The sequence below is a fragment of the Galleria mellonella genome, unplaced genomic scaffold, assembly GCF_026898425.1.
Source record: "Galleria mellonella isolate WM207_F2 unplaced genomic scaffold, CSIRO_AGI_GalMel_v1 utg133, whole genome shotgun sequence".
NCBI lineage: Eukaryota > Metazoa > Arthropoda > Insecta > Lepidoptera > Pyralidae > Galleria > Galleria mellonella.
The window spans coordinates 3,906,592-3,920,452 of record NW_026441990.1 but is presented as its reverse complement, the minus strand read 5'-3'; the positions used below and the strand labels follow the sequence as shown (position 1 = coordinate 3,920,452).

The following is a 13,861-nucleotide window of genomic DNA, read 5'->3' as shown; positions in this document are numbered from 1 at the left end:
TTCGATTATAGTACATTACTGCAGCGGCCAGTAACTGAGGCATTGATGGACGAATGTGCAAATGTGGGCCGAGGCGTAGCCGAGGCACACATACGTGATTTGTATAGTACTTTTCTCAAACAATGCGCGGAAATAAAAAACAATTTTACTTTTTAAATTCAATGACGAATAACGAATAATAATAATTTTTCACGTGCCATAATGTTCCTTTATTTTTTTTCAATAAATAGCTTTCTATTTGCAAGCCAGTTTGAAATTTAAATAAAGCATTTTACTAGTTACCTCCTTGGTAGCCATGTTTCGAAGTAAAAGGTCACTCCATTTTTAAATTACAGGACAGATATGAGTTTACATATTGATTTATTTGGCCTCAAAACACGACAGATATGGATTTTCATACGACTTTTGCCGGCCGCTGCCCGCTTGTATCTGGCCAGTACGGCAATTTTGATTTATCTCGAAGAAGATTGTCAAATTAATGCTCACATTTCCGAGCATGTTTGGGGAAAATAAACAAACGAATACTAGCTTTGAGTTTGGTATTCTTTTAATATTCTACTACGGGGTTAGGAATGTTGTTATCCGCTGGGAATAATCAGCAAGAGACTATATGCCGCGTTGTTTGTTTGCTTGTGTGGCGCGTGCGTGCGTGCGTGCGTGCGTGCGTGGGTGCGCGCGTGCAGCACGACGTGCGCGTGGTGCGGGCGGCGCGTGCGCGCGGAGAGCGTGGAGGCGCACTACTGGCGGCGCTGCGTCGTGCTGGCGCGCTGCCCGCACTGCCGCCGGGTGCTCGAGGCGCGCTTGCTGCACGCGCACCTGCTCGGTACTATTTTTTTAATGGATCAAACTGGAATGGTAACCCCGCGCGCGCTATCGGTATACACCGACAATGCACCAGTGAAGGATGATAGGTGAATCAATGTAGGTCAGTCGGCCCACCATGATGAATTCGACAAGAATTAACCACGATGGTTTCCAGGGGGAGCCGCGTGGACGTCGACCTTAGAGAGTATATTGCTAGCAGTGGGCCTATTAGACTTCATTACTAGCGATCCCTTGCCCTTCACCTGCTGGGTGCTGCCGCCACACCACGCCACTACGCCACCATACCACGCCACTACGCCACCACACCACACACGCATACACTCCCTTACGTAATGAGCGGGAACACTGCTGTAACCTTAGAATATATAGATAGATCATCGAGCCTTAAAAACAGGCCAACTTTTTGTTAGCTAATTATCAAATCGCATAAAATGTAACGTATTATTTAATAAACAAATGAGATAAAAAATGAGCACATTAAAATAATGCAAAATTTATACATTAAAATAAATGTAAAAGTTACAAAGGAATCACTCGTAAGTATTTATCATGCAAAATTGTATAAAAAAGTTGACGCACTGTTTTCGAAACATTTCTATGGAGACACTCTATCTATATAATCTAAGGCTGCAACGTATTTATTAGATGCCCAAGCACTGACTCTGTACAACGAGCATGAGCGTCGCTGTACTCACATCCACTATAAATTTATTTGCATCATTTACAGCAAATAAAATAAAACAGACGCAGATAGACACGCATAAAAAGAAAGAAAAAAATATATTAAAAAAAAAATACATGAAGGAAGTAATTTTATTTTTTCTTTTCATGTGTGTGCCACAATAACATAAAATGGTCACAACTCAGTTTTCTGCTTTACCCTCAAAAAGGCAAAACACATTTTCTTTTATGATCAAAAACTAACTGGAATTGTCCGTGACAAAAAAAAAAATTATATGCTCGTTAAATAAGTAATATTTAATCTAAATATTTAAATACTAGGTATGCATGCACTGACACTATCCTTTGCGTGACGAGCACGAGCGCTATTGTACGTTAAGTGCGACCCACTCACACTATACTTTGCGTGACGAGCACGAGCGCTATTGTACGCCAAGTGCGACCTACTCACACTATCCCTTACGTAACTAGCACGAGCACGCACCTGCTGAGTGCACACGCCTTGATAACGTCCTTTAAATCATAAACACGAGCACAGCTATATCGAATAAATGAACACTCGCTAACACCCTTATATAACAGCTACCACTTTCTTAATACGTAAATGAGATCGTTGATGAGATACTCTATTTTCGCTATATAGAATTATAGATATAAAAATATGGGTGACAAATCAATTCTAAAAAAAAATAAATTTTTTTGCAGAAGAATGCTCAATGAGCGAAGGCTCGTGGAAGGCGTGCCAGAAATGTGGTGCTGCGCTACGGATCGATGAGAATGACTATCACATCAACTGCGTGCGTAAGTACATAGCAAGTTTCTCTTTTGGGGTTCCGAGCAATTTGTCTGTCTTTGGGTCTTACGCATGTATTTTTGTAAGGCCAGTTAGAGAGTGAAAGTCAAAATAACAGTCATACCATAGTTACATATTTTAATGTAATAACTACCGGTTTAACTTATGTGTAATTGGATCCAAGAAGCTCGACTAATTTCGGGATCAATTCGCGATCCTTAGTCATGGGCGATTATCATGAAAGCGCAGGATTGATTGTCAGACTTAGATCCCAAAACTTCGAGTTTTTTCGATCTAATTACACGTAAGTTGAACTGTTAGTTATTATATTAAAATATAACGTGTACCTATGAAACTTTGAACAATAAAAGTTACACATTTGATAAGAGTGGTTAACCGTTATTTGTCAACATCTAAGTAGTATGTTCCTTGTACCAGCTCTCTTGGCTAGGACTCGCAGCAAGACTTCAGCCGCTACTGTATGCTCATGCCTATAAAAATAAGAGTTAATAATAAATCATAGAATTGCTCGGCATATGGTGTAGTTTCAAAGGAGTTTCCTTCTGCGAATAAAAATGAGCTATCTACCAAAAGAGAATGCCCAGAGAAACTAGAAAATACGATACGGGGATCTTCAAAAATGGGCTAATTAAACTTTCTTCAGGGTTGACAATTCGGTTTATCAATGAAGATTCAATCACTACAGAATTGCTATCTTCATTATTCTGTCCATATGCCATTCTTGAGGACTAAGATGCTATACACCAAGCTCAAGTAAGCAATCTCTGACTCAAAGCACAAGCCTTGCAACGGAGATTGCTTTGGCTTTCTAAGTTCTTAGTTTAAGCCTAAATCTGCCAAAATAAATAATCATTGTCGATCACAATATGAAACCAGCTCTGGGCATGGACGAGTGGAAGTGTCCATACTGCCTGACCAACGTGCTGGCACGCGACCTACCTTGGCAGCGACACCTGATGCAGTGTCCTCGCAACCCGCGACTCGCATCGCCACAAACCACCTAAGTAACCGCCGCGCGTCCCAATTTATTGGCTGACCTCTTTTGTATTGTGTGCTCGATTAACTGGGTTCTGTGCGAGTAGATTGGTTTTCTTTGTTGTAAACACAAAGGGTATTCTTAAAAAGAACTTGATTAGGTTTGGGATTTACTATGAAATGTAATTCTGAAGTTTCGGAGCTAAATTTCGTATGTAAGACGTAATTAGTTTATTGAAACGAGATGGAAAGTTACTTCTTTTTCGTTAAGTGTCGAAACCAACCAAGTTGTACTACCATCGTCGTTTGGCTTCGAAATTTTGGATAGATTTTTACGACAGGTAAATTAAATTAAAAAACTTGGGTTATTTAGTTGATAGAACGTATTATAAGATTTGCAACCGAATTTTCTGTCAAATTTCATAATTCTATGATTATAGTTTTCATAGAATAGAAAAATAGTTACTTATTAGGAAAAGTGGTTAAGGAATTTTTCAACAGTATTTTGTGGTGTGGTTATACCCGGTTACGTTTGGATATAGATAGACAGAGATAGAGAGAAATTCTTCAAAGTAATAATTAGAAAGTTATTTGAAATTATGCAAAAAAATGTATAAATTTTGACAGAATATAGGCGCGCGCAAATCTTAAAGTATATTTTATTGTTGTTGTTTAATGTATTTACGTTATACACAATTCTATTTAAGTATTGCGTTTAAATAGTTAATAGTTTTTACTTTTATGAGTAGCCAAAAACTGGGGCGTGTGTAATATTTAGTTTCTTACATTGTAAATAGGGTCGCCATCCGTCCGGAATTCCCCGGATTTGTTCTAGTTTAAAGGGCATCCGGGGTGCGTTTGGGTGGGACGTAATTTAAAATCTTGGGCCGCTCGCGACACACGTATTGTGCCTGCACGCCGCGGTGATCAACCGACGAACCGACTCGCTAAGCTGTTGATTTAGAAAAAAAAAACCTGTTTATATGTTCTGGGTTCTAAAATCCGGGGTTTTCACGTGTCTTGTCCTGGTTGCCAAATTTTAGAGATGGCAACCCTATTTGTATCGAGTAGTGATTGTAATTTTAATAGGTATTGATTTTTAAATTGTGATACCAACCTACTGCAGTTTATGGGCCACTGGTTCCTCATTGAATTTATAATTTCGTCATTATATAATAATTCATATTTACGAATTTAGATGATCATGTTCCCGTGGGATAAATTCACAAACGGAAGAATCACGAATAAAAAATAATAGAGACCAGTGGCTTGAATAGACACCATTTTAGTGTAATTTTTGTTAATTTACATAGTGGTAGATAGTCCTTAGGGGTTATTACACTATCATTGCATCATTATCATATCTAGATTAATCTATCAATTTATTTAACCTAGTTACACACTTTCTTTATTTGTATAAAAAAAATGTATTGTTTTGTTATAATCAAATAAGGTCACTTATTTTTTTTTCACCCTGTATATGTGATCCTACAAATATGACAGTGTAATAAGCCCCTTTTATTAACATTGTCCTGCTATACGCATTATGTGAGTAATAATAAATTTTCCCTTTTTTTAAATTTACATTACATATAATATGTAGTAAAATTATTGCATCAACGGTTACGAAAATTCGTAAATTTTAAATGCCTATAATTCTGCAAAACTAAATTAAACTAAATTATTTATTTAAATAGTCCAATATAAAAAAAAGTAAAAGCGAAGGCTGCATATACCGGAAGAGATTTAGATTGATCAATCATGGTTATAGACCATTATGCAATCCGCTAGAAAAGTCAGCAGTCTCAGGCGTCTGTGTATGAGATGAGTGTTGGAGCAAAGATTTTTCTTGAGAAATTTGATGGTTGCAAGTTCAATTTCCACACAATACAAATATTTATGTTCATGAGCCTGTCTGTTTGTATTGGTCCGGATATTTTTCTATCTATATTGTTTATGTATTTACAACAAAAAAGTGTAAAATATTTCTATTAATTGTCTAATAAGTAACTAAAACTAATTGAAGTCTACAAACTTTGATTAGTTTGAAACTAGAGGTGCTGTGTGAAGTGTCCAGGGTGATTGTTAAAATCATAGTAAAAAAATAATTTAGTTAATTTAGTTATGTAGGAAAAAATTAAAATAAATGTAGTTTGCATTAGACTGAAAATAATTTAGTGCTTTGTATGGCAGGAACTCATTAAATACGTATTAGATATAATTCGATTTTTTTTAATGTCTCTATCTAATTTTATTAACGTATAAATAAATGCCTTCAGTCATCGCCTATCACGTTGAATTCTAATATGACTAGCAAACGGCAATTTTGCCATTTTGAGCAAATATGTTTGCTCTGCCCTTATCATCCTTTTCTGCCGCTCTGGGCATAATTGCCCGGCTTCTGTCTCTAGTTAGATCGAACCCTGTGCTGTAACTAAAAAAAATTACTCTATTCCGTTTGGGATACAGTCATAACCATTTTTATGTATTATTGTAATATCAATAAAGGCATGGTAAGATTCACTGGGCGATGACAGTGTAATTTCTTCAGTCAATTTCTTTAAGATATTCGATAAGAGAACTAAAGCACAGCTTCTAGTCCATTACTACCGTCCAAACAATGGAGTCCGTCTTAGTCGATGCTCATTATTTGCTTTTACTTGTGTCAACGTTACACTAATATGAATATGTTAAATATTAGTTTTTAATTCGATATTTAAGTAAGTGTTTTCTTAGCTTATTCTTGTTGTGTTTTGTTTTTATAGAATAAGCAAATCTCATTAATTTTCTTTCACAAGAGGATCTAAGTGATCCAACGATGTACCATATGTCACTTAATCGCTCTAAATGCGTTCTTGCTTGTTCAGATTTCTCTTAAGGGGAATTCACTAATTATATGAGATTATAATAAAGGGTTGGGGGAGGGGAAGGGGGGGCTTTCTAAATCTTATATTTACAAGAGGAATCAAAGAACCAAAAACCTTACATTAACTTTCTATTCTCCTCGCATTTAACTGCATTACGCAAATGAAACAAAATACATCAAGATTCAAAAAATCTCATATAAGAGGGAGATACTTTCACCCATATCTCATCTAAGAGCTAATTTAATTAGTCAGACTGTTCTTTTTTGTGATTAAAATCATTATGATTATAAAAAAAATATACCAGGAAGTCAGAGTTGGCTACAATCTGTTATTTATCATAAGTAGTGTACCTTTAGATTTAAAATATTTTTTTTTTTTATATCACAGAATAGATATTTCAAAAAGCTTGTCAAATGGATTAGTACTTAGTACTAGATATCATATAGATTCATTTGCTGGTACTCCATATAGTTTTTTTTTATCTATGAAAAGAGACATCGATGACTATGTTTTTTTATTTATTAAGGTTTTTACCTCTTTTAGCTATCCTATCGTACCTTGAACTGGTTTTTCAGAAAAGATTTTATGTACTTTGATCTACTCACAGAAAGAAAGAAATTAATGGATATCAATAATTTACAGAGATGTTCAAAAATTTCTGATTTGGGTTCAGCTAATATAAATTGAATAAGATCAATATTTAATTTATTTAGTTGAAAATGGCGCATGAATTCTTCTCTTTCCATCGAGTTTATATGACACTCTAACAATATGTGTCATCATATCATAGTATATTTCGTGTTTCAACCGTGAAGCAGTTGTGTTTGCATGGCTGTGTTTCGGTTTGAAGGGTGGGATATGGCGTGAATTTACAGGGTACAGAGGAATAACACCTGAGTCCTTAGGAATGACAACGCATGGGGGGTATCATGGGCGAAACAGTATACTCTGTTATGTCCATGGTACTGCTCATGTTTATAGGCAACGGTTACCATTTTCCATCAGGTGCGCCGTTAGCTTGTTTGCCATTCTAAGTTGTATAAAAAAAAATATTCGATGGTATCAAAAACTTGACAATGGGGTGACCAAGACTTTCCCAACAGGTGCAATTTTTTTTTTCACATATGATTTGAAAACATAGGTATTAATTTATACTCCTGAAAAGTGTAATAACATTCAAGTACGAGAAATATTTTTCTGTCACTTCATAGTCACTTGATTTTAGCATCCAGCGGTACAAGTTTTCATGCTAACGAGAGGTATGGATTATCTGAATTTGAGGCGGGACGTTACTTCTTTATCCATTTTCTATCGGCTGTACAATGGGAATTGTTCCACGGAATTATGTGACCTGATACCATTGTCACCTTTTTGCCATCGTACCTCTCGCCATAGAACTGGAACTCATCCTAATTTCTTTATGGCGTACTACCACTGTTCGCGTATTTCATTCATTTCTATCTCGTACATCTAAATTGTGAGTTCCCGTCTTCAGTTTTCCCTTACAATATAATATGTGGCATTTCGAAAAACGTGCCTACAAACATTTAGAAGGCCGGCAACGTACAAGCAACTCTCGTGTTGTAAGTGTTCACGGGCGAGGGTAGCTGCTTTTCATTAAGTGGACCGTCTGTTCGTTTGCCTCCCTAATTAAAAAAAAAATACTATAATTAGAAATATACATATTTATGTGCATGCTAGGATCGGGTTTAAAAGGTGATGTAATCTACCTAACCTTATCCCATTTATATAAATATTGGGGTCGTTATATTACCCAAGATTTAGGCTTTTAGTCAAATCGGTCGCTAAAAAAAAAAAAAGGTGATACCTTTATGTAGCAGTTAAATTACTTGATGTTGTGATTTAATGTCTTCATACATCACAAGAGACAGCTATAGAACAGGTCATGCATTTGACTATCTACTGTATATATTTTATTTAATTTTTAATAAGAAATGTTCATCTCAAATTTATATTTTAAATTGACTTAAAAAAAAACTATGTTATCTATTTAGTACCACCTCAGTTGTATAAAAAAAAGTCATATTTTTTATATTTGTTACCTCATAACTTCGTCATTCATTAGCTGATTTGGAAAATTCTTTTTTTTTATCTAAAATGACTTTTAGCTTAGCCTCATAGAAATTAAAACAAAATCAGTTTAGTAGTTTAGTTTTTAAATATAAATAACTAGCTTTATAACGGTCGGTTTTTCTCCTGATACAAAATCTTAAACATTAAACAACAGTTCTTACAAACAATTTCAATTCGATTAAAATATTATCAGGCTCATAGTAATCAGTTTAGCTTTTATGATATTAAAAAATGTATTCTATCATTGTAGTCATTCGGTTGTTATTAGGTTTTATTTTCCTTTTAATTTTTATGCCCTTTCAATACATTTATACATGTATACATATAAGTATAGATTAACATAATTTAGCGTATAATTATAAAGCTATAAATACAGAGTAAGAAACAAAAATGTCTTTAGACTGAGGATGTAGTATAAAAAATCGCGTATTTTTACTAAGAATATGTGAATCGTATATAAATGATAATTACAGTTATATGAACATATTTATTACATTTTCTTATACTACCTACAACTATTGCTACCTTTAGGTATTTACTATTACAGATAATTTTAGCAAATATTATAGTAGTTAGTATAATCGTCTTTTAATAAAAAAAACTTGCTTTACATAATGACGTTATACTGTTCAGATACTAATTCTTTAGTATATATGAATAATATATTTAAATTTTTTGTTCATATAATATCGTTACAGTTTATATATAGATATAGGTGAAATCGATAAAAATTGCATACTTATTAGTGAATTTTTAACGTTTATCGATCCAAAAAAAAAATTGTCCAATTGAATAATCAATCAGTCATAGCCTATGGTGTCCCACTGCTGGGCAAAGGCCTCTTTCAACTGCTACCATCTTGCACGATCGCTAGCCAAACTGTATCTGACATTATGGAACCTGTCGAGATCTTCTCTCCATTGCATACGCGGTCTTCCGCGACTTCTTTTCTTGTTTTTTATTAAGCCAAGATGTCCATATTTTGGCCTACTAGTTCTTTGGCATGCGAGTCACATGTCCTGCCCAGTCACACTTCAGAATTGTCGCTTTGAATAAAATTTAAAAAATTTAATTCAATTTTTTTGTTGTGTCTAAATAGTTTCACTGTTAGAATAAAACATTCGACAGAAAATGGATCGATAAATGATAAAATTTATCAAAAGAATGCTTTCGTTTACACCGCGTATTTATGTTTACCACTTCCCATCAGGCAGGCCGTCAGCTTATTTTGCCATTCTAAATATCTGTCTGTCATCATCATATAAAAAAAACTAATGTAGAATTTCCTCAATGTTAGTTGTTCATCTAAACAATACACGAGTTAATTATAGCTTAGATTAATTAGCTTGTAACGTAGCTTAGCTTCGATTTAAATACCACATCACCCACTGTGATATTGGGTCGAGATATTACGTTGAACTGAGGTATATAAGCGTGGCACTTTTGTTGTTGGTATAGCGAGTAAAATAGTTATAAGGTGATAACTTGTTTGGCTACATCCATAAAAAATATCATACAAACATCATACAATCATTATACATACAATCATACAAAATAATCACATTTTACTTTACCATCATTTCGATGATAATGATACATGTTAGGTATAAAATTAATTATTTAATTAATTATCATATTATTTTTGCACTATAATTGTTATGCTTTATATACAAACCCTAAAGATACTTTCCCTTATCGGGTTCTCAAGATTACTGAAAGAAATCCCTTTAAGGGATAAATCTGTCTGAGTACAATTTTGTTTTAATCTAATGTATACATATATTACATTATAATTTCGGCTGCATTTTGTCAACTGTACATACAGAAAGAAGAAGGTATTGTTAGTAATAGGGACAGCTGGCCCCACTACTAGCAGAATAGGATTATTTTACCCTGTCAGGTCGTCCTCCACGCGGTTCTCCTTAGAAACCATCGTGGTTAAATCTTGTGGAATCGGCCACGATGGGCCAATTGACTTGTTTCCATTCTCACCTATCATCAGTCACTAGTACCCCGCTAGCACCGATAGCGTAGATGGGGTTACCATTCCATTATCATCCCATAACAAAAAAAAACTGTATATAAATACTGACATTTAGATATATATACACATGGATGTCGCCAAACTTAATGTAAAGCTAAATTTTAAGTATCATAATAGGCACTTCTCCTTTGCACTGTCTGTCCATTTATATCCGTTCCATCACTTATACTCATCACATAATTATATACAGACCTATTTATAAATCAAATAAACACTATTCATACCCAAAGTACAAAAATATTGCTACAGCAAACGCCATACATACTTTACAACTCTATACTTTTGTGTAATAATGTATGTCTAACCTATGAATGAATTGTATAATGCAAGCCTAGATTACATTTGTACAGGCTGAAATCAAAATCGTTAGTATCTATTGAAGGTAGTGTTCTACCGGCGAAACTAAACATTTTAAGGAAACGTGAGTATATATGAACACGGCGCCTTCATGTGAACACGGCACCTTCATGTGACCACGGCGCCTTCATGTGAACATGGCGTCTTTGTCTTTGGGCGGCGGTAGTCACTTACCATCAGGTGAGCCGCATGCTCGTTTGCCCCCTGTGTTGTAAAAAAAAAAATAAAAAAAAAAACGGCGCCTTCAAATGATCACGGCGCCTTCATGTGAACACGGCGCCTTCATGTGAACAGGGCGCCTTCATATGAACACGGCGCCTTCATGTGAACACGGCGCCTTCATATGAACACGGCGCCTTCATGTGAACACGGCGCCTTCATGTGAACACGGCGCCTTCATGTGAACACGGCGCCTTCATGTGACCACGGCGCCTTCAGTCGTTAAGTTAGTATGGGAGACTCAAAATTTTTTGCAGTTTTTAAATTTTTCACGAATTTTCTGTCCTAATATGTTCTATAGAATGAATACATTCTTACATTTACATACTTATCTCGAACGATTTTGATTTTGCCCTGTATGTGCATACATATAAATACGTATATAACATTTATGGTAAATGTATTAGTCGAGTTAATCAGAGACAACGGACGAAACTACGGAAAAAATATAATATTTCTATAATCTGGACCTTTTGAATTCTAGGATCTAGAATTAACTAGTAATGTATTATATATAAATAATGCAAACTACAATCTACAGGGATATCGGACAAATTTTAATTTGTACCATAACTTCAGTATAATTTTTTTTAACTATTTACGAATTTTTATAATTGACAAATCCATTTGACTGATGCTTTTTGGAATATTATATACTTTAGATATTAATTATTTTTAATATTTCGTTTACATCTATAAATAATTCTCAAATTCATGATAACATGCTTACTTGTTCAATGTAACACGATTTCTACTAAGTCACTGTATTTTTTAACTATATTAAAATTTGCCCCATTTTTGCACGATTAAAACGTTTCAATACTCATATTTAAGTAATATACCAATTCGAATAAAAAAAATTAAAGTATTATTGTAACTAATTGGACTGAATATAAGAAAATGATAATATTTTATTTTGTTAAATCAATTTTTGCAAAAGCTTTTAAGCCAAAGTCTGGTATGTGATTTCGATTCACCTTATATTAAGTAACCAACCACTCTAGACAAGAAGCAAACAAATCTATCGTTAAGTTTCGATTAACGTTTAAAAAAGAAAGAATAACAGACCAGACATCGCTATCTCATTCTATCTCAAACTCGGTAATGATAACGTTTCTACCGACAGATTCGTTTGCTACTTATATACGGGAGAAATGCTAAAAATGTCGCGATGCTGTAAAGCATTCACTTGTACGAGCTAAAAGTTGACTCATGCGCAATCAGTATCGAAATATGAAGCATTTATTTTAATATAAGTATAAAATGTAATTTGTCAATCTGTCTTCAAGATATGACTTCTCTGTATATGTTAATAAGTAGTTAGAAAGTAAATAAATTGTTTCTAGTAATATCTTCGTGCAATAAACTACCTTAGGGCTGGTTTACATTGACAGGAAGGCACCGTATGGCGCGATATTGTATAGCAATGGAATGATCTATAACAGGGTTTCTCAGAATAGGTTATGCGTACCCAAGGGGTACCAGTTAATTGTAGCAGGTGGGTGACAAAAATTACTTAATGGCTTATGTGAGAGTGGGTTGTCACACCTGGTTAAGTTAAACATGAAATATACGTATCAATTGAATAAAATTGCCCCGAGGATCAATAGCATTTACACTAAAAAGCGAGTACATCCATTACATTAGATTAACTTAATAATGGAAATACCATTTATCTATTGCTCTCTTGTACTTTTTCTTTTAACAAATAACCATATCTGTTCTATCGAGTCAGTTTTTAAGGGGTTTCCTGTGGTATAGAAAACCTAAGGGTACGTGGAGCCATAACTTGAGAAACTCTAGTCCATAACGTGAAATATCTTCACACTAAATACTAATATAATATAAAAATAAATAATGAAAAATTTATTTGCCGTTCTTTTCTGTCAGTAAGCATCATGCCCTTAATACAATATGGATGGGCCCTTAATATACATATACTGAAAAATAAATACCAATGTTAAATGGAATTTATGGGATTGCGAAATGTTGAAAATGCATCGGTGCATTCATTTATAAAGTAAAAATTTTTCAAAGGAATGTCTCATTTTAAAATATGTAAAATTACCTATTATTACTCGTAATATTGCTTAATAATGGTTTGATATTATAGACATTTTGTGTGTGCACTGTACATTATGTTAAATCGCCTGTCCTTGCTCACTGAGGACTAATTTGTAATGTTAAATACATTATATATATGTACTTAACAGTTATTGGTTTCGCGCGATATTTTTTGTCGCGCTTTCTCTTATGCTCATAATTACTCTATGGTTTAATATTGTTATGGTTTAAAATTGTTGACTTTGTGTTGTTTTTATTTATTAAGCGTTTTGACATTATTTTGTGGTGTTCACATTATTATTAAAATAGTTAAAGGCGATATTAAAAGTATATTTTAAGAACAATTTCATTTTAAAATGGACTTGCTCTTAAAACGAAGATATTTAGAATTTCCGATCTTGGATTACAATATCGATCTTTTGAATCGAATCGAATAGTTTTCGATCGATCTATGAGAAAATTGACATTACAAAAATCGATTCGATCTTTTAAAAAATGTGTTATGTCGAAAAAAAAGAAAAGAAAAAAGTAGGACAACCACAGGGAATAATTCATATGCAGAATGGGAAAGATCGTCTACGATCTGTCATATTATATCGAATTTTAAAAACTTGATCCAAAAAATCATGAACGCGGTTCGGAAGATCGATTTTCGATTAAATTGAGACCGGGATTTTTAAAACTATTCATGAATTTAATGAACAATATGTAACAGCACTGTTTTGTTGATATAGCACTTTGGCAACTGATAATAAATGAAATGAAGGTTGTTATCGCTGGAGTATTGCGAATGATTAGGGAAGTGATGAAATTGTGGTAAATAAAGGGTTTCTAAACATTTATGTATTTTATTTTGTGTATATATGATCACCATCATCTCAGCCATTGTCTGTCCACTGCTGAACATAGGCTTCCCCCATA

At 34.1% G+C, this 13,861-nt stretch overlaps 1 protein-coding gene across 2 annotated transcripts in view; it reads left to right on the top strand.

The window, feature by feature from the left end:
* Positions 1-13,778, top strand: part of LOC113511284 (centrosomal protein of 104 kDa) — a 32,098-nt gene extending 18,320 nt beyond the window's left edge. The window contains exons 18-20 of one of the 2 annotated variants that reach the window (XM_031912124.2): positions 684-823; positions 2,212-2,307; positions 3,197-13,778. In XM_031912124.2, the coding sequence (XP_031767984.2) occupies positions 684-823; positions 2,212-2,307; positions 3,197-3,324 (364 nt within the window). In that variant the 3' untranslated portion in view covers positions 3,325-13,778. The remainder of the gene's footprint in view (positions 1-683; positions 824-2,211; positions 2,308-3,196) is intronic. The other variant, XM_026894903.3, reaches the window with a different exon arrangement.
* The last annotated feature ends 83 nt before the right edge of the window (positions 13,779-13,861 follow it).